This window comes from Nematocida major (assembly GCF_021653875.1).
Source record: "Nematocida major strain JUm2507 chromosome Unknown 2412, whole genome shotgun sequence".
In the NCBI taxonomy this organism is placed as follows: domain Eukaryota; kingdom Fungi; phylum Microsporidia; genus Nematocida; species Nematocida major.
Window position 1 is genome coordinate 21,660 of NW_025952939.1, and position 22,615 is coordinate 44,274.

The 22,615-nt window shown below is 49.3% G+C and overlaps 16 protein-coding genes across 16 annotated transcripts; 5 read left to right on the forward strand and 11 right to left on the reverse strand.

Moving 5' to 3' along the window:
* Positions 1–46: 46 nt before the first annotated feature.
* NEMAJ01_1931 (cyclin-dependent kinase 2) lies at positions 47–910 on the reverse strand (the record flags this gene model as incomplete). The annotated part of the gene is made up of 1 exon (XM_047915769.1): positions 47–910. One exon carries the CDS (start codon positions 908–910, stop codon positions 47–49), a length of 864 nt encoding a protein of 287 aa, XP_047771726.1.
* Positions 911–1,441: 531 nt separating this feature from the next.
* On the forward strand, positions 1,442–1,804 carry NEMAJ01_1932 (large subunit ribosomal protein L23Ae; the record flags this gene model as incomplete). Its single annotated transcript, XM_047915770.1, has 1 exon — positions 1,442–1,804. The coding sequence occupies one exon, from the start codon at positions 1,442–1,444 to the stop codon at positions 1,802–1,804; it is 363 nt and encodes a 120-aa protein (XP_047771727.1).
* A 175-nt stretch (positions 1,805–1,979) lies between these two features.
* On the forward strand, positions 1,980–2,708 carry NEMAJ01_1933 (uncharacterized protein; the record flags this gene model as incomplete). Its single annotated transcript, XM_047915771.1, has 1 exon — positions 1,980–2,708. The coding sequence occupies one exon, from the start codon at positions 1,980–1,982 to the stop codon at positions 2,706–2,708; it is 729 nt and encodes a 242-aa protein (XP_047771728.1).
* Positions 2,709–3,014: 306 nt separating this feature from the next.
* Positions 3,015–5,912, forward strand: NEMAJ01_1934 (uncharacterized protein; the record flags this gene model as incomplete). The annotated part of the gene is made up of 1 exon (XM_047915772.1): positions 3,015–5,912. The coding sequence occupies one exon, from the start codon at positions 3,015–3,017 to the stop codon at positions 5,910–5,912; it is 2,898 nt and encodes a 965-aa protein (XP_047771729.1).
* Positions 5,913–6,259: 347 nt separating this feature from the next.
* Positions 6,260–7,573, reverse strand: NEMAJ01_1935 (signal recognition particle receptor subunit alpha; the record flags this gene model as incomplete). Its single annotated transcript, XM_047915773.1, has 1 exon — positions 6,260–7,573. One exon carries the CDS (start codon positions 7,571–7,573, stop codon positions 6,260–6,262), a length of 1,314 nt encoding a protein of 437 aa, XP_047771730.1.
* A 171-nt stretch (positions 7,574–7,744) lies between these two features.
* NEMAJ01_1936 (uncharacterized protein) lies at positions 7,745–9,148 on the reverse strand (the record flags this gene model as incomplete). Its single annotated transcript, XM_047915774.1, has 1 exon — positions 7,745–9,148. The coding sequence occupies one exon, from the start codon at positions 9,146–9,148 to the stop codon at positions 7,745–7,747; it is 1,404 nt and encodes a 467-aa protein (XP_047771731.1).
* A 129-nt stretch (positions 9,149–9,277) lies between these two features.
* Positions 9,278–10,453, forward strand: NEMAJ01_1937 (26S proteasome regulatory subunit T3; the record flags this gene model as incomplete). Its single annotated transcript, XM_047915775.1, has 1 exon — positions 9,278–10,453. The coding sequence occupies one exon, from the start codon at positions 9,278–9,280 to the stop codon at positions 10,451–10,453; it is 1,176 nt and encodes a 391-aa protein (XP_047771732.1).
* Positions 10,454–10,652: 199 nt separating this feature from the next.
* Positions 10,653–11,267, reverse strand: NEMAJ01_1938 (uncharacterized protein; the record flags this gene model as incomplete). Its single annotated transcript, XM_047915776.1, has 1 exon — positions 10,653–11,267. The coding sequence occupies one exon, from the start codon at positions 11,265–11,267 to the stop codon at positions 10,653–10,655; it is 615 nt and encodes a 204-aa protein (XP_047771733.1).
* Positions 11,268–11,619: 352 nt separating this feature from the next.
* Positions 11,620–11,943, reverse strand: NEMAJ01_1939 (uncharacterized protein; the record flags this gene model as incomplete). The annotated part of the gene is made up of 1 exon (XM_047915777.1): positions 11,620–11,943. The coding sequence occupies one exon, from the start codon at positions 11,941–11,943 to the stop codon at positions 11,620–11,622; it is 324 nt and encodes a 107-aa protein (XP_047771734.1).
* A 1,127-nt stretch (positions 11,944–13,070) lies between these two features.
* Positions 13,071–13,685, reverse strand: NEMAJ01_1940 (uncharacterized protein; the record flags this gene model as incomplete). Its single annotated transcript, XM_047915778.1, has 1 exon — positions 13,071–13,685. One exon carries the CDS (start codon positions 13,683–13,685, stop codon positions 13,071–13,073), a length of 615 nt encoding a protein of 204 aa, XP_047771735.1.
* A 149-nt stretch (positions 13,686–13,834) lies between these two features.
* Positions 13,835–17,461, reverse strand: NEMAJ01_1941 (uncharacterized protein; the record flags this gene model as incomplete). Its single annotated transcript, XM_047915779.1, has 1 exon — positions 13,835–17,461. The coding sequence occupies one exon, from the start codon at positions 17,459–17,461 to the stop codon at positions 13,835–13,837; it is 3,627 nt and encodes a 1,208-aa protein (XP_047771736.1).
* Positions 17,462–18,037: 576 nt separating this feature from the next.
* Positions 18,038–19,090, reverse strand: NEMAJ01_1942 (26S proteasome regulatory subunit N7; the record flags this gene model as incomplete). Its single annotated transcript, XM_047915780.1, has 1 exon — positions 18,038–19,090. One exon carries the CDS (start codon positions 19,088–19,090, stop codon positions 18,038–18,040), a length of 1,053 nt encoding a protein of 350 aa, XP_047771737.1.
* A 213-nt stretch (positions 19,091–19,303) lies between these two features.
* NEMAJ01_1943 (uncharacterized protein) lies at positions 19,304–19,843 on the reverse strand (the record flags this gene model as incomplete). The annotated part of the gene is made up of 1 exon (XM_047915781.1): positions 19,304–19,843. One exon carries the CDS (start codon positions 19,841–19,843, stop codon positions 19,304–19,306), a length of 540 nt encoding a protein of 179 aa, XP_047771738.1.
* A 105-nt stretch (positions 19,844–19,948) lies between these two features.
* Positions 19,949–20,206, reverse strand: NEMAJ01_1917 (uncharacterized protein; the record flags this gene model as incomplete). Its single annotated transcript, XM_047915755.1, has 1 exon — positions 19,949–20,206. The coding sequence occupies one exon, from the start codon at positions 20,204–20,206 to the stop codon at positions 19,949–19,951; it is 258 nt and encodes an 85-aa protein (XP_047771712.1).
* Positions 20,207–20,795: 589 nt separating this feature from the next.
* On the reverse strand, positions 20,796–20,981 carry NEMAJ01_1918 (uncharacterized protein; the record flags this gene model as incomplete). Its single annotated transcript, XM_047915756.1, has 1 exon — positions 20,796–20,981. The coding sequence occupies one exon, from the start codon at positions 20,979–20,981 to the stop codon at positions 20,796–20,798; it is 186 nt and encodes a 61-aa protein (XP_047771713.1).
* A 292-nt stretch (positions 20,982–21,273) lies between these two features.
* On the forward strand, positions 21,274–22,545 carry NEMAJ01_1944 (uncharacterized protein; the record flags this gene model as incomplete). The annotated part of the gene is made up of 1 exon (XM_047915782.1): positions 21,274–22,545. One exon carries the CDS (start codon positions 21,274–21,276, stop codon positions 22,543–22,545), a length of 1,272 nt encoding a protein of 423 aa, XP_047771739.1.
* Positions 22,546–22,615: the final 70 nt, after the last annotated feature.

Consider the following 22,615-nt stretch of genomic DNA (forward strand, 5'->3'; position numbering starts at 1 on the left):
AAAATTGCAGGGCGCACGCAGTTCAATGCCAAGCCCACGCCTGCCCTCACTTCTGGAAGTATTTGTGCGCCAGGAGCCGCTTTGCTGACGGCCTATCTATGGGATTATACACAAGGATGTCGTTCACCAGGCACTGGCACTCTTTATCAGCGAGCTGCACGCTCCCCTTCTTCCACACGGGAAACTCTGGCTGGAAGTTCTTCAGGGCGGTCACGCCTGCCCACACGGACTCGTTCGGCGTGCCCAGGCTCTGGAATATTTTGTATATTTGGTCTATTTCAGAGTCGCCCGGAAAAAGAGGCCGCAGAAGCACGAGTTCAGCTATGATGCACCCAAGGGACCAGACGTCGACCGCCATCGAGTAGTTTTTTGCGCCGAGCAGGATTTCCGGAGCCCTGTACCAGAGCGTGACAACTTCGTTTGTGAGCGTGTGCAGGGGTATTCCTATGCTTCTCCCCAGCCCGAAGTCTGCAAGTTTTATTTGGTTGTCCTCTGTTATGAGGATGTTCTGCGGCTTTAAGTCCCTGTGGAGAACGCCGACAGAGTGGCAGTACGCGAGGGCGGACGTAAGCTGGTGCGCGAAGGACTTTATTTGCGCCCATGCAAGCGGCCTTTTCTCCCTCCGGAGCGTGTCCAGGTACTTTTTCAAGTCTGTCTCGGCGTACTCAAAGACCAAGTACAGCTTGCTTTCCGTGTACACGACCTGCTGGAGTGCTATTATGTTTGGGTGCTTAATATCTTTGAGCAGGGAGATTTCTCGGATGGTCGTGGCAGGCACGCCCTCTCTGTCGTCTCTGAGGCGGACTTTTTTGAGCGCTATGATCTTCCCTGTTGTTTTTTCCTTGGCTTTGTAGACAACTCCGTACGTGCCCTCGCCTATTTTCTCTATTTTCTGGAATGTTTCCGTCATGGGCGATAAAAAAATCAAAAGCACAAAAATACGCTTCCAGTCGGATTCGAACCAACGACCTTTCGGTTAACAGCCGAACGCGATAACCAACTACGCCATGGAAGCCCACACACACCATAATCCCAGGCTCACAGCGTGCGCAGCACATGCCAAGGACTTTCTGCACGCGGGGCGAATGTGCCCGACACAGAAAAGTTAAAAACAAATTTCGGGGGTTTTTTGTTGGGTGTGCAGGGAATAAAGCAGGAAAATTCGGGGAAGCAGGAAATCAGGGGAAGAAAGGGCTGGAAGCGTTGAAAAGTGTGGTTTTCACTCTGTCACAGCAGGAGCAGGGGCTGCTGTATTTTCTATTTTTGGGATATTCGAACTTATTGGAGTGATTTGGACTTATTGATGTACTGAAGTAGTGAAGTATTGAGTTTATTCGGGAGTGTCTTTTCTGTGTCTTTTCCTGGCAGGCGGCGGCTTCTGGCGGTGGGCTGTGGGGAAGGGCTTCTTTGCATAAAAATATATTTCTTTTTTTTACCCCGGATGTCCAAGAAGCAGTACAAGAAATCAATAGAATTAACAGAAAGGGAACTTAAAACGCCAAAGCCTCTTACGCCAGAAGAGCGTCTGAAGCAGATCAAGCCCAGACTAGCGCAGGACATAATCAAGTGCGCAGCCAAATCCGAGAAGGCCATGAAGCTTATGGAGAAGGCGAACACAATTGTTTTTGTGTGCGACCTCCGTGCCACCAAGCCCGAGATAAAGAAGGCAATCGAGCAGCTATACTCAGTAACTCCGCGAAAAGTGAACACCGCAATTACCTTCAAGGGGGAGAAGAGAGCATACGCTATTTTTGGAAGACAGCACAGCGCAATAGAAATAGCCAGTGCAGCAGACATCATCTAATAATAAAAGGCTGTGCTTTGTGAGGGCTTTTGGCGTGCAATTTTAAAATGGACTCGCAGGGTCTGAAAATAGCTGCATCGGTTTGCAATGGACCGCTTTTATTTAATTTGCTCGGATGCGGACTTATGTGCGCATGTCTATTTAGTCTTTTGAAATAGCAGAGAGTATGATTCACATGCCGGTCCACTACCCGGGTGCAGCTGACAGCGAAGAGTTAAAGGCAAGAGCGGACCCTTCAGGCAGCGGAACCCGCTTGAAGGAGTTCGTCTTTGAGAAGAAGGGGTTTTTTTCGACGTACAGGATCCTTGCAGGTTTTCTGAAGCTGGCCGTGTACATAACTATGCTCACCATTTCCATCACGTACTGCTATGACATACTGGAAGACCTGCACAAAAACAACATTGTTTGCTTCTGGAACATTCTCTGCTTGTTCGCCTCTGTTTTCTTCACTGTTCTGATGTGGGACGACTACATCGACAGAAAAAACACAAAAACAAAATCGGTCGAGCAGAATGTAATTTCTGTTCTGCTCTTTTTGCTTCTGGTGATTCCTGGGACGGCGCTGGGAAACCCCTGGATGTCCTTTGCAATAACAAACACTCTCACGCCCCCGCTTGAGTATCCGCTTGTTGCTCTCTGCCACTTGGCCATGTACTGTCTGAGCGAGGCGTGCCCAGGGAGTTTGCTGAGCACGATTGTCTCGGTTGCTCCCGGAGTGATTGCGCTGTGCTCGCTCCTGGAGTATGAAATACACTTTTTCTACAAGAAGGCGCTGGTTCCTTCCAAGTACAAGGTCACAGCCACGGGCATCCTTACAGGCGCACTTTGTGTGCTTTCTCTGGCTGCGTACCAGTTCAACCTGCTTGGCCTGGCACAGCCCGCGGGCGTGCGCGTAAATGCATAGTTTGACGCAATAAACTCAATTTTTGTAGATCTTTGGTGCTTTTGGCCTGCACTTCGACATGCTTAGCGCAGGCATATGCCCAGCCCAGAGCTCTCGTGTTTTCGTTTTATATCAGTACCGATCAGTTTTTGATGGGATGAAAATACCTGCAAGATTTGGCAAAAAGTGCGAAGGGAATGCCTGTATACCGCGTGGGGGTGGGCATGGCGTGCCACCCGGGGCGTTTATTCGGGCAATTTTGGCCAGTAGATGCAAAAAACAGGAGAGATTTGTGCAGCATAAAAATAAAATTTTATTTTTGCATCAATGGAGAATGGAAAATTAAAAGAACGTGCTCTAAATGGATTTAGACTTCCTGTTATAGGGCTTGATCTATCTCTTGTCGCTGTTGGGGCTATGTTTTCATTTACAGCCCGAGGGCGGGCTCTGAGTAAAGCCATCACAGGGGATGCAGTTTTGGACTACGCTATGCTGACCATGGGAATCACTTTGATTGCATTAAAGGTTATTTCGTACGTGTACAGCTCGCCCAGCGTGTATACCGCAAAGCAGAAGAACGAAGTGGCGATGCTGGAAACCATGCTGGGCATCATGGGAATTGCAGTGATTGGGGCAGTTGGCGGGAGCCCCCTAACCATTGCGCTTGCTGTGGGAAGTGCTCTTATGATAAGAGGCAATGGAGTGCTAAAATACACGCTTTCCATAGTTGCCGTGGGCATTGTTGGCGTCTTTATAGCGACCGGGCCTGCCATGCCGCAGAGCATGATTACGCTTCTGGCGGCTTTGGGGACATCGCTGGCTATCCTGGGGTCTATCCGAGTGGAGTCGATTGTTAAAAACAGCAGCGCATCAATGCTTGGCCACTATTTTGTTCTTATAAGCATGCTGCTGGGCGCATTTATATACACTCCCCTGTCCTTTATTGTGATCCCGCTGGCTCTGACCGTCCTTATAAACTACTCGCACCTGAAGAAGACAATCTACAAAATACCGTTTGTGTTGAAAATCGAAAATCTGGTCAGAAAGTTTTACAGCATAAAGAAGGTCCGGAGCATCACGACTTTAATGGTCAAAATAACAAAGGCCCTCGTGGTTTTCGGGGTGATTTGGCTGGTGGGAATACATTTCATTGCGTGGTACAGTAATAACCCGTGGGCCATGCGCCACATAAAAGTTAGAGTGAGCAAAGGCTCCCCCATCTTCCTGTCAATATCCCAGCTGGTCGCCAGCGTGCTTAACGGGGTGTATGCCTTTTTTAACGAGTACATTGGATACCTGAGGCCTCTAAATTTGGCGAAGTATTTGCTAGAGTCGGCCGGCATTGACCCGACAGACATGTCGACCTCCCGAAGCATTTTCAGCACAATTCTAGTATACATCTACAATGTTGTTTTTTGGGCTGACTTTATAGTGGAAACCACAATAAAGGCCGTGGTGAGGCTTTCGATACAAATGGGCTCCAAGGGGGTGAAGGCTGTCGGCTCCGTTTTAAGAAGCATAAGATCCCTTTATTATGCATGGAAAACCTGCACGAATTTTTTGGGATATCTAAAGTCTAGGATTATAAACTTCGTGATGATAGAGAGGGATGTGGTTGTAAATGCCTCAGCACAGAAATCTTCTCATGGGTTAAGACACAGGATCTGGCCGCAGATAAAAAACACATTTGGCTGGATGCTGCCTAGTGTGCTCGGAGGCTCTACTAAGACAGGCCTGGAAAGCGTGCCTAGGCCCGTGCCCAAGGATATGCTCCTCAAATCAGACAAAGTGCTTGTGGGAAACTCGCTGACAATTTTGTACGGGGTTTTTGTAAACGTATCTGTAGCGCTGTTTGGAGCATACGGGTACATGCTTTTCGACACGCATGGAAAGGACATGGCCTCGGCCAAGACATTCTCCATCACACACTACGGGATTAGGCCGTACATGGGAGAAGAACTTTTGGACGTGCCGCTCGCTGTAAATGCCGTGCACAGAGGAAACTTCTACCAGAAGTTCTTCGATCTGTACTGCGACCAGATGGGGGTGTTTTCGCAGCTAAACGACAACGGCGCATTTATTCAGACAGAAATATGCAAAAACAGCTCGTACAAGACGTACAACCCCCTGGAGAAATACACGCGGGACCAGGCGTGCAAGCCCATTGGGTCTTTTGAAAACGAGCTGCAGAGCAAAATCCGGGAAATAGGGGCGGTTAGCGCCAGATTCACAGAAGAAGAAAAGGCCGGGCTGAAGAGCATTCTGCAGTACTTCCCGTCGGCAAACAGCCGCAGCAGATACATGCCAGAAGAAGAAAAGCTGAAGAAAAATCTGAGCGACGCCAAAAACGCGAAGCACACCCCGTCGAAGGTAAAGCCGTCCTTCTTGCAAAACGTTTTCAACCTCAAAACAGAGGGCGAAAAACTAGTAGCCAAGGTGGATGCGCTATACAAGGCTGCGCAGTCGAATATGCTGGAGTATTACAGAAAGTACTACTATAACTTTTTTATACTCGGGCAGTACTTTGCAGACAACATAAACGAAGACATCCACCACACAGTGGGCGACTCTGTTGTGCGGCTGTTTAACAGCATTCTTCCGCTGAACTATGAAGACATAAACGACGATTATTTTGTGTCTATTGTGCGCATGCGGACAGGAATCATAAGGAGAGAGCTTCCTTTCATAACGGAGGAGCAGTCTGCGCAGGTTTTCCACAAGAACCTCATGCAGACCCTGCAGGTATCCGCCAACGGGCCGCAGCAGAGCCCCAAGGAAGAGGGCTTCTTCATAAAAAACGTGTCGGCAAATATTAACCCAGATGCTGTGTTTGAGGACGACACTGACCTATTTATATACCAGAAGCTGGAAAAGCTGGAGAAGGACAAGGAGAATATGTACTTCAAGTGCACAATTTCAAGGAGTCCTAACACATACATGGACCCGTACGTTATAAGCGGCGGGTCTGGCATAGATGTTTCAATTAAAAACGACGACACCGCTGTCGTTTCTATTTCTATAAACGGAAGGCCTATTCATGCGCAAGTCGTTCCCGACAGCTGCATTAGAAATATTTGCGTGGATATGGCCATTCCACTTGAGAGTGTTAGAGAGCTGATTTCCAACAACTTGACAGACGAAAAAACTGTGCGAGTAACGCTCCGCCTCTTTGTGGGCCACACATCTCTTGTCAGAGCAGAAACGTACGAAATGTCTTTAGAATAAAGCACACCTCTAACTAAATCCTCTTTCTGCGAAAACACATGCAAGCACACTGTTAACATCCTGCAGCCGCACAGAGCCTAGCTGTTCAGCCTATTCCACAAATGAATCCGTGCAGCCCGGGCTTAAACCTAACGGAAAGATGGCCTGGCCCTCTGGAAAGCGCTGAAAAGTGGGATTCTGGGCGGGTGCACACAAGGGGCTGCAGAGCTGTCTCGAGGCTTGCCACGAACAACGCCGAACGGCCTTCTATTACACTTTTTCCGCAGCTGAATAAAGCATATTTATTGGTGGTGTGCCATCAGCAGCTGCATATGCTCTTCGCTGTCTGGCAAGGGCCCGGCTGCCCGCTAGATGTATAGAGACTCGCACAGGCTGTCTATGTCAAACGGCAGAAGGTCGACGTTTTTCTGCCCCACGCCTATGAAGGCAATGGGCTTGTCCACTGTGTGTGCCAGGCTGACTATGGTTCCTATCTTGTCGTCTACAGTGTCGCACTTTGTCACAATAATTCCATCAACAGACTTGTTCACGCACGCTCTCTCTATGTACTCGTTGAACCCTTGGATTTGCTGGATTGAGTCGTTTCCAACCAATGCCTCGCCCACGTAGAATATTTTGTTTGGCTTGTTCACCCGAATCAGCTTGGTCAGCGACATCATGGACTGCGTGTTTCCAGGCATGCGGCCGCACGTGTCGATTAAAACCACGTCAAAGTGGTGTTCCAGAGCGTGCGAAATGGCCTTGCTCGCGATCGAAGCCTCGTCTTTCTTGTACCCCTTTTCGTACAAGGAGATCGCATGCCCCCTTGCCTGGTATCTGTCCACATACTTCTTCAGCTGCTCGATTGCGCCGCTTCTGAAGCCGTCGCACGCTGCCACGCATATTTTGTACTTGTTCTTAAGTATCCACAGGCAAAGCTTGGACAGCGTCGTGGACTTTCCCACCCCGTTCACGCCAACCATGCAAAAGACATACGGCGTCTTGGCGCTTTTTCTGTGGGCTTCTATCTCGCTGATTATGCTCTCTGGAGACATTGTGGGCACTATTTCGGATATTACCTTTCTAAAGCTGCTCCGCACACTCTCTGCTGTTTGCGGGCTGTCAGCACACTCGTTCTTGAGCACTGCCATGATATCCCTGGATATTTTGCGGCTGAGCGTGTTTGGCACATTCCTGCCAATGAGATGGTCGTGCACGCTCTTCTCCGTAATGTCCTCCCTCCGCGAAAACAGCTTCATAATGCTCCCTGCCTTTTTCCACCGGCTCCAGTTGGCAGGCTCCTCCTCAGGGTCTGAGTCAGGCTCTGCAGCCTCTTCCTCCTCCGCATTCTCGCTCTCGCTCGCACACTCTCCGAGGGCCTTGAACACGCCGTGCAGCTCCTTCGCGCCTGGCGTGTTTTCTATTTTTTCCTTCGCTGCCTCAACTTCGCCTTCCACCTCCTGCTCCGCCTCTATTTCCCTGTACATGGCCAGGTATATGTTGCAGGGCCCAAACGAGTACGCAATATAGTCGTTCCGAACCTTGACTGTTTTCACTGTGGAGGAAGGCTGTATCTTCTGCAAAAAAGCCTCCAAGTACACAGGCCTGCTTCCAAGCTCTCCTAGAACCACGCCGCCTCGCGTACCCACTAAACTGTACAACACTTTGCTTCTGGCCGACATGAAAATAAAATTAACATGCAAATATTTTATGCCTTTAAATGCAGTGTTTTGTCGTGCACTGCAAGATATCTGTGCGTATTTATTTCTGCTTTTTATTTTCTAAATTTGCCATGCTTATCCGCCGTTAGGCCTGCCCTGGCTGTATAATAGACAGGAATCTCACCACAGAATCTATACTTGAGTTCTGCTTGCGTGATACTTTCTGTATAAGTGGCGAGCAATCGATATGAGCATTCCTATTCCCATGCCAACCGGGATGTTTTTAAGGCATATTGCAGGCACGACCACGCACACCGAGAACAGGATCGTGTATGATCCCATTCCCCAAATGTCCATGCCCGAGTCGTATATAATGTCGAGTCCAATGAACAGGAGAAGGCAGTCGAGACAGATCTGGGGGATGTACGAGAAGACGGACTGCCCCAGAATGTAGAGCACAGCAAAGGCCACCGCCATCAGGAGCCCGTCCTTTCGCGCTGTTATGCTTTTGTTCCTGTTGAATGCAATTGTCGAGGAGGACACCACGTATGTTGGAAACCCTCCAACCACTGAGCTGGCCACGTTTGAAACACCGTTTGCAAGGAGCTCCTTCTTTATGTGGGCTTCGGTCTTGCACGCTGTGGATATTGCGGATACGTTTATGGGGAACTGCACCAAATTAATAGCAATTACTCCCAGCATCCGTAGCAGAATCTTTACGGAAAAAATCCACTCCCACGCAATTGCGCTGGGCGAGAGCTCCTTTATAAGAGGCAGGTCAAAAAGCGTAAAAAAGCTCTTGGTCTGCGTAGGCAGGATGTTTGCATGCCTGGCTTGGTCTATGCCTCCCCAGACCAGAAATATCGGGATGTACGACAAAGCAACGGCCAGCGCCAGAACTGCCGAGTATGAAAACGGGCCAAAACTAGGGTACTTCTTGCTTGCGTATCTGGCAGCGCACCATAGGCCTGCGCCCACAAAGTTGTACGCCAGGATAATTCCTTCTCTTGTGTAGATGTTTTTGCCGTTCTTGGTCAAGCCGAGAATGCTTTCGTTTCCGTAAATGCAGCAGAAAACCCCAATGACAAAAAAAAGCGAAACCCCTATCTGCTTCGGCACTTTAGCCAGTATTTTCTGGAATCCTGTGACATAAAGAGCGAAAAACACGAATCCGGTTAGGATAGTGGAGAGCGAAATAAACGCCATAAGAGTCCAGAAAAACTGCGCTCCTCGGAGGCCGCCCTCTGTGTACAGGAGGCCTGAGACCTCTCCAAACGCCACAAAGTTTTCAGAGATAGGCGTAGTTACAATCCCTATGCGGAACGAAGAAAATATGTAAAATGTCAGCTGCGACGCTAGCAGCCCCATTACAAAGAAAATTTCGCTGTATTTGGGTAGATCTATGTCTGGGCAGCTGCCCAGGCCGATCGTTCCTATGGTCAGCGTGTCCATAAAGCACAGAATAATTCCCAGCAGGCCGCAGGAGAGCCGCTCTTTAACTGACCCCTTAAATGGGGCGCTCTTCTCTCCTGCTATATGCCCTGTCTCGGGTAAAATAGAAGCGTTTTCTTCTAATGTAGAAAACTCCATGGGCATTTCTGTCATAAAAAATTTATTCTCTCCCCTTATATATGAACCGAATCTTAGGAGAGGCGCCAGGCCAAAATCTGGGTGCACACAGTTTTGGTGTAAGAAAGTATAAATAAATTTAATATTTTGTTTATTATGCAGACAGAAGATTTAGTAGATGAGGGCATTCTCGAACACAAAGTTTGCCTGGATATGGAAAGAGAGCTGGAGCTGGTAAACTTGAAGGAAAAGTACATACTGGAGGAAATAAAGTCTCTGAAAAAAGAATTTATGCGATCCCAGCAGGCAATAGAGAGGGTGAAGAGTGTGCCGTTGATTATGGGGCACTTCCTGGAATCGATTGACTCAGAAACTGCGATTATAGGAAGCACTGCAGGGACCAACTCCATTGTAAAAGTGCTTTCCACGGTGAACAGGGAGCTTTTGAAGCCAAACACCAGCGTGGCCTTGCACAGGCACTCCAGCGCGCTCGTGGACGTGCTTCCCCCGGAGGCAGACAACACCTTCTCCGTGCTGGGCGAGGAAGGCCGGCCGAACGTAACGTACGCGGACATCGGAGGGCTGGACAGCCAGAAGCAGGAAATTCGGGAGGCGATCGAGCTGCCCTTGACAGACCTGGCGCTGTATCAGCAGATAGGGATAGAGCCGCCCCGAGGGGTTCTCCTGTACGGCCCCCCGGGAACTGGGAAAACCATGCTTGTAAAGGCCGTGGCAAACCACACAAAAGCCACTTTTATTCGCGTGAACGGGTCAGAGTTTGTACAGAAGTATTTGGGAGAAGGCCCTCGGATGGTCAGGGATATTTTCCGGCTGGCCATAGAGAAGGCGCCCTCCATTGTGTTTATTGACGAGGTGGACTCTATAGCGACAACGCGGTTCGACTCTGCTACAAGCGCGGATAAGGAGGTGCAGAGAGTGCTTATAGAGCTCCTGAACCAAATGGACGGGTTCGACCAAACCACAAATGTAAAGGTCATTATGGCAACAAACAGGGCAGACACGATAGACCCTGCCCTTATGAGGCCAGGCCGTTTGGACAGAAAAATCGAGTTCCCCGTACCGGACAGAAGGCAGAAGAGAATGATTTTCACAACAATAACAAATAAAATGAGTCTGTCCCCAGAGGTCGATCTGGAGGACCTGGTAGTTCGCTCGGACAAGCTGTCTGCTGCAGATATCAACTCTATTTGCCAGGAGGCGGGTATGCTGGCTGTTCGCAATGGAAGGTATGTTGTTGCGCAGGCTGATTTCGAGGCAGCGTATGCACGAATAGTTGAGAAAAAAAACTCGGAGCACGGCTTTTACTACTAATGATAATAAATGCACCAATTGTTTGCTCGCTTAAAAAAAGAGGACACATCAAAATGGCGTGTCGCGTCTATAAATACGCATGCGAAGTCTAGAGTATGAACAGATATTTAAAGAAGACAGTAGTTATAGGCATAGCAGCCTGTGCATTTTTTGAAACAATAAAAGGTGCAGCGGAACACCCTGGGGCAAACGGCGTGCCTTATCCAGGCGGCCCGCCCGGAGATGCGGGAAACCCCCATGGATTTGGCCGTGACAGTGCACAGAGGCCGGGAGAAGCTGGAAATCGGCCTGGCTTTGATCCTATTAGTGCACAGAGACCGGGAGAAGCTGGAAAACCGCCAGGCTTTGACCCTATTAGTGCACAGAGGCCGGGAGAAGCTGGAAAACCGCCAGGCTTTGATTCATTGCGTAGACCAGGTTTAAAAGACCGATCGGAAATAAATGCGCGTTCAAATGGGGAACAAGAAGGTAGGGGAATAGAAGGCCCGAACAGGAAGGAGTGGTCAGAAAGGGGGAGTGATCCTATGAACCAATTCGGAACGGAAAGGGGCCAACGAAAAGATAGAACTGGCGCCGAAAGGGATCCATTGAATCTAACTAACGGTGGGATAGCCGATGATGACAAGAAGCAAGGCAGGAGGGGTGATGAGAGGTTAGGTCCAAACGGCAGGCCATTGGAGGATGGTAGAGATTCAAAACACATGAGAAACAAGAACGGTAGACCATTGGAGAACGACATGTCGTTAAACAAATCCAATGTTCGAAATGACAACCATAGTATTAACAAAAATGAGAAGCACAATGAAGAAGACATCGAAAACATTGAAAACCACTATGGTGCGCCTAAAAGGAGATCAAAGCGCGAAACTAAGCCAGACAACGAGGAAGCCCTTAGGGATGACTCAGATCCCAACAACTCAGACCCCAGAAAGGCAGGCAGACATCACAAAAAACCTAAAAACGGCCAAAGGCCCCAGAAAGACGACGAGAACATGCCTGGAAACAGTGGCAAGTTAAACATGCGTGATCAAAATAGTATTACTGATGACCATTCAAACAGGCAAAACAAGGAAACTAACAAGCGGAAAATTAGAAATATAAAGAACTTCCACCATTCAAATGATGATAACGACGATGACAACACTGAAAACAACAGCAGACGACCTTCAAATGCGATGAAACGAGGGAACAGAAACAACTCTACCAACCCAAATGAAAGCCGAAATGGACACAACCACGACCATGACCACAACCATGACCACGACCACAAACATGACCACAACCATGACCACGACCATGACCACGACCACAAACATGATCATGACCATAACCATAACCATGATCACGATCACAAACATGGCCACGACCACAATCATGACCATAAACATGACCATAACCACGACCATAAACATGACCACGATCACAACCATAAGCATGACCACGATCATAACCATAACCATGGCCACGATCATGACCACGACCATGACCATGATCACAATCATGACCACAACCACGCAAACAGCAGCAACAGCACGACTGTTGAGGACATAGACGAAATATACAGCAGCGGAAATAACTCAGGCAGACGCCAAGGACGTAGGGGAAGGCGTGGGAAAGCCCACAACCACAATCATCATAACCATAACAACAACTCCATGGAAACAACGACCACAGAAGACATATATAACCAAAATGGACCGCAAGGCCCATCAAGAGGCAGGTATGGAAATAGGTCTATGCGAAGAAGAAGGCCGGCACCCCAAAACAACCAAGGCGGCTATGAGTGCAGTACCTGCAACCAGTACGATGAAGACTATGAAAGCGATGTAGACACAGACTGCCCTGAGTGCGGAAGCAGAGGCCAACAAAACGGCCAGCTTTTAAAGAGGGTCAAGCGCACCACCACAACGAAGAAAAACAGCAACAAAACGGACTGCAAAGACTGCGAAAGAGAAGAAAGGAGAAGGAACGCCAACAACCAGGGCAGAAGTGACTGTCCAGAGTGCGGGAGGAACGGCTCTAGCAGCAACAGAAAGAATAGAACTCGGAAGACCGCGAATTCTGCAAAGAGCTCGAATAAGTAAGAGCAATTCCCAGCAGAAGGATTCTAAAAAGATTTAAATTATAGGAGCTTTTTAGACAGAAAATAAACTGTACTTCAGCAAATTTGTGCAATTTCAGCCACGATTGATTTTTCTATTAGCAAAATGCCTTTCTTTCGCCCATTTTTCGACATGAGCGCGCCTTTTGCAAGCACGAGCCTCCGCAATGCTTGGCAGGACCGAGGGCAAGCCCCACTGAAAGCCTTTTCTTTTACAAAAACCTTCTAATATCGGCATCTCCCGGCCTCTTATTCATATGCCAGGCCGGCTGCCCGCTAAGTCTAAGCCTGGGCGGATACAGCCCATTTCGCACAGCTCCTGCACGCGCAGCAGGCAAACATTGGGTCTATCTGGCCTGCATAATAATTTATTTTTTGGGGTTATGCACAGCTTCTCTGTCTCCATCTTGGTTGTCTATTTATATTTAGAGGGGCAAGTCCTCGGCCGTTCCCATACATTATTGAGCACAGCCCAAATACATGCTGTCTAGCAGAGGCACGCTCTTTCTGCGCGCTCTATTCTGTGCTCATGTTCTTTCTTTGGTCTCTCTTTATCATATGCATGCGCTTTGTGTGCTCTTTGTCAGGGTCTCGGTGCTTTGTGTACTCGGCTCTGTTGTACAGGGTTGTTTTTCTTTCCATCTGCAAGGCAAAAAGAATTTCTTCTTTTGTGAGCTCCTCCATGTTTTTGTTTCTGGCCACAGAGCATGCAGTTGATATTAAATTGTCTATGAAGATGTCTGCCCCGCTTAGAAGAACTATTTTCGACTGCTCGTCCATCTCTGGCAGGATCCCCATTTCCTGCATAACGTCCTCTATGTCCACTCTTGCGTCCAGCGGGTCGCTGCAGTGGACCTCTGAGTAGTGGCACTCCCGGGCCTTCTCCATTTTCCCTGCCGTGCTGTAGACCGAGGAAAAACTGCCCCCTCCCCTCTCTATCTCTTCCGGGTTTCCTACGAGAAGGTTGTTCAGATCTCTCAGCTGCGAGGTTATTCGGGTTTTTTCGTCCAGCAGCCTAGATATCATTCCTGGCGGCTTTGTGGAGGCGCCCTGCAGGTATCTGTTGATTTCTCCGAGCATGCCTTGCAAGTGCTGGATTTTCTTTTGCAGATTCTGCTCTTTTGTGCCCATAAAAATTTACTCAATGTTGCAACATTAGAAACATCTTAATTGCCTGCCCAGCCTCGTGCATCAAACTATGCAGTGCGCAGCCAACAAGAACAAAAACAACTCCACCTCGCGTGGGAAAACACTATTCAACAACTCTTTTTAATACTATCTCAGAGGAACCTGTACGGGTCTTCTTCTGAGACTTCCTTAATGTGCTTCATAAGGTGCTCGGCCTTCTCTCGCGTGGCTCTGTCCTTGGACTCCAGGAGAATTGCAAAGTATGGCGCGCTCTGCCCAAGAATCCTTGTTATAAAGATCGGGTTTGTGCTGTATGCCTTTTCCAGTGTCCTGAAAAGTGCGGCCTTTCTGTCGCCTTCGGCCTTGACCAGGTCAACGAGTATTCTATGGTTGATCTCTTCTGCCTCAGACGGACTGTTTACAGACTGCGAGTAGAAAAGGGCAGAAACAAGGGCCGGAACTTTCTTGGAGGCTGCAATAGACTGCATAGACGCGTCCAGAATGCGCGAAACAGACACCAGCGTGGACTTTTCGTGCATAAAGAACCTCCTCATAACTGTAAGAATTTCTGCATTTGCGCTGCTTTCCAGCGCGTCTATAAGAATATTCTCGAGTCTGGAGTATACGCAGGAAAGCGATGCCATGCACTCTCCCTTCCGGTCGAACTTTGACACTCTGAGGAGAATGTGCACAAACTTCTCTGTGAACCCGCCCAGCTGCTTGAGTATAGAGACCCACACTGCGTGCTTGTCCGAAATCGCTGGGAAAAGCTCGACAAGCGCCTGCGCGCCCGAGCGTGTGTGTATTCTTTCTATGTAGAAAGACGCGAGCTGGCCCACCTCTTCCTCCTCAAGGCTCTCCATCCTGTACCTCACATACTCTTTAAGAATCATGAGGTCCTTCCTGCTTTCTATGCTTCCAATCAAATGCCGCAGCTCTATCTTAGCCAAGGGGCGGACAAGGCTCTTCTTTCGGGTTTGCTTGATAAGATTTAGCATGTCTGCCACGTACGGATACATAACGTTCTTTTCTCTCCTGACCAGGTTTCCAATAATCTCCGACACGAGGCCAGGATGCGTGTCTTTGTGCCTCAAAACAGCCTTCACAATGTGAGGCAGCCTTGACTGCACATAGTATCGAATAAGCGGGGACTTTCTGTCCTGAAGCACGCTCTGCACAATGGCAAGGCTGTCTGCCCCAGGCCTTCTAAGCGTGTCTCGTAGAAGAAGAACTCTAGACTTGGAAGATGGGCTGTGCTTCAGAACGCTCAAAAGCATAGCTGAATCCGCCACCTTTTCCTGCACCAGCGCAAGCAGAAGCACGGTTGAAGACAGGTTTTTCTTAAGATACCGCGAGACCAGCCCCTTCACAATGGACGCAGAGGACTCTTTCATCTTGCGCGCCAGCAAAGTTGGCATGTTTTTCATGGGCAATATGCCTCTTTCCCAGTTCAGAAGCATGTGCTCTCCCAGCGACATTTTCCTCGCCAATAGCAGGGTATTCAGAAGAAGCAGGCTCACCTCCAAGCCAGCCTCGCTGTCCTCTGATGCCTCTGCGTCGACGCCCACCATTTCCACTGCCGTGTCTAGCGCCAGCGCAACCGAGTACTTGCTTCCGCCTGCAACCGAGCGAAGAATCTCCTCTGGCAGCACCCGCTTCTTAAGCTCGTCAAACAGAAGCGGCGCCCCGCTCTGTCTCTGCTCGATGGATACCTGAATCAGTTTGATTTTTATGTCCTGCGGCAACTCTTCAAATATCTGGGAGATTCCAGCCACGAGTAGCTCTGTGTGAACTCCTGCGGAGGCCACCTGAATGACTTCTTTGTGCTCAAGAGAGCCCATGCACTTTGCAAACACGCGAGAAACAAGCTCTGCGTTGTCTTTGCATAAAAGCCTTAAAACACGGGCCTCCAGAGTCTCCGGCAAGAGAAGGCCGCTCGTAATGAGAGACCCTGCCTCTGCCGCCTCCAGCGCAAGCATTGCTCTGTACACGAGCACCGAGAGCGTGGTGTCTATGTCCACGCTTTCCACACTCCGCACAATGTCCAGCAGGCGCGAGCCGTTCACAGCGCCCTCTTTCTCTGCAAACAGCTCCAGCATCGCCTTGACAGGGCGCTTTCTTTCCTGCTCTGGGAGTTTTGCAACTTTCTCTCCTACAGACAAAAGCGCCTCGATCGGAGCGCCCAAGTCATTGTACACGCGCATGGTAAAGAGCAGCTCCTGTCCCGAAAGCTTCTTCTTCTCCTGCCTCTTCCTAAACGCTGCAAGCAAGCCGTCTTTTTCCTCCTGTGAGAGCTCCTGCACAAGCGGCGTGTAGTTTTCGAACTTGGAAATCGCGCTTGCGTACTGCAAGAAGTTTCCAACAAGAAGATCCTTGCTGATGTTTTGCAAAAACACGTGCATTTTGGGCTCCTTGATAAAAAGCACGGCCTTCTCCCAGGTCTCTATTTGGGAGACCTCTGCCTCGATTGTGCTGTCGGAAACAACGGGCAAAATCACGGACAGCGCCAGCTTCAGCTCCTCTGTCTGTGCGGCTTTTCTGAACAGCCACTTTTCCAGGGGCGGATTTGGAAGCATTTCGCAGAAGCATTTCATAAACTTTTTTGTAAAGATTTCTGCGTTCTTCTTCTCGTCTAGTGTGACCAAAGTGGATATCGTCGGATGCTTTTTCGCAAGCGCCCCCCACCTTGGGTCAGCACTCAGCGCATGTGCCAGCCATGTTTTCTCCAAAAACAGAGAGAGCAGCACGCTTCCCTGCAGCAGCAGGTTCCCAAAGACTGCCTCTTTCACCACTTCCAGCCAGCACGGCACTTCCTCCTTCTCCGCCGCCAGCTGCTGCACAAACTCTGCCGGATGCTCTGCAAGAAGCATGCTCTTCTCTCCGGTGCGCTTAAAATGTGCGTACAGCGTGATGAACTTGTGCGCCTGCTCCTCTATATGCACGGCTGCAGGCGCCTCCACCTTCTTTCTGAAAGCGTTGATTTGCGCAGCCACGTCGTCCACGAGGTCATGGTTCTGCACGATCCAAAGGAGAATCGACTCCAGCGGGCCAAGTATTGCGCTTGTCGCCTTTTTCTGCAGCAGCCTGCTCCTGCACCCGAGAACAGAGTCCACCCACTCTTCTATAACCTCTTCCTTCACGCCCTCAGCAGAAAACAGGCTTCCAGAGACAGCCTCCAGAAACACCACAAACCCAACTGTGTCTGCGTCCTCCTCTATGTGTTTCAATGTTTTCAGCAGGTGCACATTTGGGGCGATCGCCTTGGCCAGTGCTTTTCCTATATACTGCGGCAGGCTGTGGCACGCAAGAATTTCGTGCATCGGGTTTTCCACAGTAAGGCTGGTGCGGAGCGACTCGTACAAAATGTCCTGCACGCAGGGCACCCTTATGGTGCTGATCGCCAGGTGATCAAATTCCTGCTTGTCGATTCGGTACCTTCTAATAAGCCATTCAAGGACAATCTGCGCATACTCGTGGTGCATGTACGGCTGCAGCTCTTCCAAAAATGTTTTCATTCTCTTTGAAAGGCTGTGGTTTTCTCTTTCCGTCATTCTGTCTCTTCTTGAGTCTTTGCTCCTCTCATCCGTAAAGTACTCGAAGTACCTCTGCACCCTTTCGTAGAAGCTTCCGTGATAGATTGAAAAAAGCTCCTTTGCCTCCTCCACGCGCGCGTAGAAGAGAATGTCTGGCTCGCCCTTCCACTCTCTGAAAAGGCAAATCTGCCCTTTTTCAGTTGTAGTCTGCTCACGTACTTTTTTTAGTTGCTCTGCAATGCTCATATTAAAAATTTTATTCTGCACTTTCTTTAAATGCACATAACCGCTACGGATGCCTTTCAGAAAAACCTTCGCAAATTGCCCGCAGTTTGCCCAGGCGTGTTTCCTTTCTAAAATATCCGCACACGCGATTTTTCGCCGGATGCCAAATGTGTGCTCGCTGTTTTGGCATTTTGCAGTGGCCGTGCTTCTTCGGGCCCTGCCAGGCGCGCTGCTTGCCTGCATCTGGCCTATTGCAGGGCGTTCTGTGTGCTTGGAGTGTTTTTGGTTTTCTGCGATTTGCTAAAGGCTCTGAAATATTTTATAGCCTGCAGGCTTTTTATTTGCCAGAAGCACTGCCCCTTGCACTCGCAGAAGAGGGTCTTCCGCCTGTAAACGAGTACACGCCAAAAGCCTGCTGCAGGCCCACGGCAGCACAGCACTCTGGAATGCATGCCCATTCCGCAGAAAAAGCAGCAGTGCTCGGGCCAGCGTGTGAGAAACTGTTCCTGCGCGCTATTTAAAAAGATTTTTCACTGCCCTGGGAAAATACGCATGCGCCTCTGCGGGGACAGCGCCTAAAGGATAAAGGTGGTCTTTTTATTCATTTGCTATCATTTTCTGTATTGTATGAATTATCTCCTCGGCCTGCGCCCCAATTCTATCGGCGACATCGGCGGGGGTCTTGTAAACCATCATGTTCTGGTGGTTTATCTTGCACCGCATGTCTCCGCGCAGGATCATCATTTCAACATCGCAGAGTATGTACTGCTCGCTCACTCCAAAAATAGACGACATCTGCTTGATGGAGATTGCAGTGTAGCTCATAAAAAGCTGGTTGTACGACCTCACCTTCATTTTGTATACAAAGTAGTCTATCTTGTCGTATAAATAGGCACTGTCCTTGAGGCCCTCGGCAAACTTGCACAAGCTCTTGAAGAGCCCAGAGTAGTCGCACCTGTCCAAAGAGAGCAGCAAGTCCAGCGCGCTTGGAATGCATCTGGCAGCTTCGCACACCTCGCTGGACTCAACCAGCTTGCTGCGGATGCTTTGTCTGGACAGCGTCATAAGCCCGCAAAAAAGACAGTACTTGACAAGCTCGGAGTACGTCATGAGCTCCTCGCCTTCAAACGTGGAGAGCGCGTCAATCAGCAGCTCCGAGGCTGTTTCGTGCTCGCCCCGCAGAATGTGGTACAGACTCTTGTACACTTTGAACTTGTTCTTTCTTCCCCAGTCTATTCCCAGCTCGATCACTGACTCGATCTCGCCCATTTTTTTTTCTAGCTCCTCGCTCCGTCCCAGTAGTATCAGCATCCTTGCCTGCGCCGTGCATATGTCAAATCTAACCATAAGCGACTTGTTGTACTCCATAAGCCTCCTGGACGCCTTTAAAAAAAGCGCATACTCCACCTCGGAGGAGTACTTTGCCGACAGCTTCAGAAGCTCCTCCTCTGCAAGCCCGTTCATTTCAACCTCCTCTTCCGGGGCAACTTGGCAGGAGAGAATCCCCCTTTGCGCATACTCCCGAAGCAGCCCCGTCATGCTTCTGGCCTTCAAATACTCTTCCAGCACAGAGGGCTCTTCCTGGCCCTTTTCCACTCTGAACAGGATTGTGTACGCCTCCAGCGTTGGCTTCTTAAAAGTGTAATCCATTTTTTATTCAAACATTCTTGTATTTATAAGAAAATATATTTAGTGCTGCTTGTGCTGCGCGTCTATTTGGCATGGGCCAGCAGCACAAAGCGCAACTGGGGCTACTCTTTACTGCGCCAAGTGTTTCGGCGCTTAAGGCCCTCAACGAAAAAAGAGTTTCTATAAAATTTGGCGTGTTTATTGTGCATGCATTCTGGAGCTGGGAATGGGTGATTAAAATATAGAAAGCGTGCTTCCTATCCCACGAATTCCGCTTTTGAGCTTCTGTGTGCTGTATGCGTATATAAACAAAATAAATGCGCTGACGTCAAAGAGGACAACGGGGTAGCGCACAAACCGGGGCCATCCCTTGCACAAGAGCGTGCAGACTGTTGCCACTGTGTATGCGACAGCATACCCGGCGATTTCCCGCGAAAAAGTGTTCTTGAAGAATGTTTTAAACCCGCTGAAGAAGCAGAGCGCGCACAGCAGGAATATTGAGAACATCGAGTAGTTCCACCCCAGCGTTTCCGGGTAGAAAACCACCGAAAGTAAAGACATCAGCGTTCTGAAAAAGAAGAACATCGATAGCACCGACGAAATCAGCATGCAGCCAATTCTCTGCTTCCACGAAAGCCCCAAGTTTTCCAGTAGATTGTTCTTTTCTGCAAAGAAATCCGCATATGTGAACGGAAGGATGTCCTTCCCCTTCTTGAAGTCTTTTGCCAATTTAAAAGTGTCTAGAGCTCCCTGCATTGTTTTGTCGAAATTCATAATGTAAAATTTTGTAAAACTTAAAAACAAATAATAGACCAATCATTTGCATAACAAAACAACAGACTATGAAAAACACTTTTATGTATATTTGCCTCGCTTTGCCTATCTCTGCGTTAAATATCCTAGAACGATTGCGCCTCCCAGGGCAACCAGGCTAATTATGGCCTGCAGCACTGTTGACGACCCAAATCTCCCTATTATGTGCAGCAGCATTATGTTTATTATAAAACATATAGAAAGTATCAGCACGTGCGTGGGCTGCAGAGTGAGGTACGAGGCAGACGGGGCCAAAAATGACTTTATTGCTGCATTTCTTGTTCCAGCAAGCGTCTTGTTTTTGACTGTAAGTTCTTTTTTCATTTCCACTACAAAAATATTTTCTTTTTATAATTACTAGGCCTGTGCATATTGCAGCGCTCCAGCTGTGCCGTTGCGCATCGCCAAAAAATAGGCGAAAATCAGAACTATGCAGCAGCCCCAGAAAACGCAGGTACGCCCTTGCGAGGGGCATGCGAGTGTGTGGCTTGAAAACTGCATGCTCAGATCAGTGTAAAACCAGGAAAACCGCTGCGCTCTGGCCTGATTCTGCAGCAGTTCGGGCGAAGTGATCTCGAATCCTCTTGAGCCGAGCATGTGAAGCCGGTTTAGGCGATGGCTTGCCTGAAAAATTGGAATTTCAATGGAAATTCAGGCATTTTCCAGAATATGAAGCAGCTTATGCGGCAGCTTATGGCAATGCCTGCTGGCGTGTGGTTTGAGCGAGAGTCGGTTCTTGCATGCGCGAAGTACAGGCGTGCGAAAACAGGCCCTAATAAACGCGCTCTTAGCATGCTGCTTCTATTCCGTAGGCGCACATGCGCACGTAAATGCACAAATAAAAGCCCTTTGCATGCGTGCTTTCAGGCAAGCCTTGGATGAGCCCAGTTTTGCGCTTTTTGTGCCCCGCAGGCTACTGCTTGCTGCACCTTTCCAAGTGCTTGGTAAACACTACGCTGTTTACCTGTGTGTTGCATATCTTGCAGTGTATCCTTACCATTCCTTGCTTTCTTTTCTTTATTTTTCCAAGATGCTTCATTTCGCTGCACAGCTCTGTGTTTAGTATCGCATACGCGAGCTCTTTAATTATATTTTGCATTCTCCAGGCCGCAAAATATTGCGACTATGTATAGGGCAGCTTCCAGCAGCAGACATACCGCACTCTAGAAAGAAGCTATACAGTTGATCTGCGCTGATATGGCTGTGCATGCATGTGTAAACGCGCCCATTCCGCCTGTGTGGATCTCTAAAGCACAGGCAGCCCTGTCTGCTGGGCACAGGGTGCATGGCGAATATGTAGAGCGCATTTGCACTGTGGAGCTGCCGCGCGAATGCCAGATTTGTTCTCGCGGGATTCTTCTTTTTATTTCTCTTATTGTTTTACGGCGGGCATGAAAGTGCAAATACTTGGAGATGTTCAGAAAAGCATAAAAGACGCACTGGGCGCGCGCTTACGGGCGCACAGAAGCGTGGAGGAGCTCTCTGGCGCGCTGAAACAGGAGATAGCCCAACTTCCCGGGATACGCCTGGAAAATGTGACGTACAGCAGGCTGCTTGGGAGGGTGTTTGACGTGCCCGTCTCCATAAAATTGAAAGGCATCACATTTCAGCACAAGATCAGCGCCTCGCTCAGCAACAACAAGCAAATGGTTAAGTATAGCGGGCACATGTACAACCTTCTGTTTGACACGCTGGGGTGCAACTCTGTGCAGCTTGAAACAAACCTTCTGCAGGTAAAGGGGACCTTCTCTTTGTTCTCCGCGATCCAAAGCAGCCGCGCTTCCTCGGCGAGTGCCTGGGTGGAGGGCGTCCTTGCAGGCGTTAACCGAAACATAAAGAGTGCAGTTTTGTGCAACTATCTAAACCTGAGTGCGTGCATCAGCAAAGCAAGAAGAAGCCTGGAGGTGGAGTACAACATAAACAGAGCTGTGAAAGTTCTATTTGGCGCGGAGCAGGAGCAGGCCGAGCACGTGCACAAGATGGAGCTTGTGGCAAATCCAGTCGACCACAAAAGCGCTAAGGTGATAGTTTCGGGCGGCGTGTACAGAGAAGCCCACAAGAACAGCCGCTCGTCCGGAAAAGAGAAGACCCCAGAGAGCGGGCTGCATGTGCGCCAAAGCGCATACAATTTCGGGGTGAATGGGTACTTTAGGGGCGTTATTCCCGTGCTGTGCCTGGGCGCTGCCTGCAAGAAAAAGAATGTGCCTATGCCTGGGCTCTGGACTAGGTGCGGGCTGTTGCTTAAGAAATTGGGCGTGGGCTCTGGCAGGAAAAAGGCAAGTCGGTCTTTCATAAGCAGGCACTGGAAGGCGCCCTCTGTGAACCTTTTAGGAGAAGCCGAGGGCTCGATTAGAAGAAGCCTGCTGGGAGAGGAGACAAGCAGCGCTCTCCGGGTGCTTGGAGCTGTCCAGTGCACAATAGAAGACTATGCGGTTCTTGCAGGAGTGGTGTTTAGCAGAGAGGGCGTGCAGACTGCACGGCGTGAAGAGGCAAAAGGCCAAAGCCAAGTGAGCGCGAATCCAATGTTTGGCCTTGGCTACGCCCCGAGCAGCTCTCTTGTCGACAGTGTGTCCGTGTGCTGGCCTATAAAGAGCCTTTTGAAGAGTGCAGGAGTGCTAGGAAAGCTGACTGCGTTCGAAATAAACATGAGCAAAGAGTACTGACGCACTGCAGCCTGCCTAAAGCGCGTCCTGCCTGGAGCCTGCTAGGAAATGTATGCATTGCTCGCGAGCA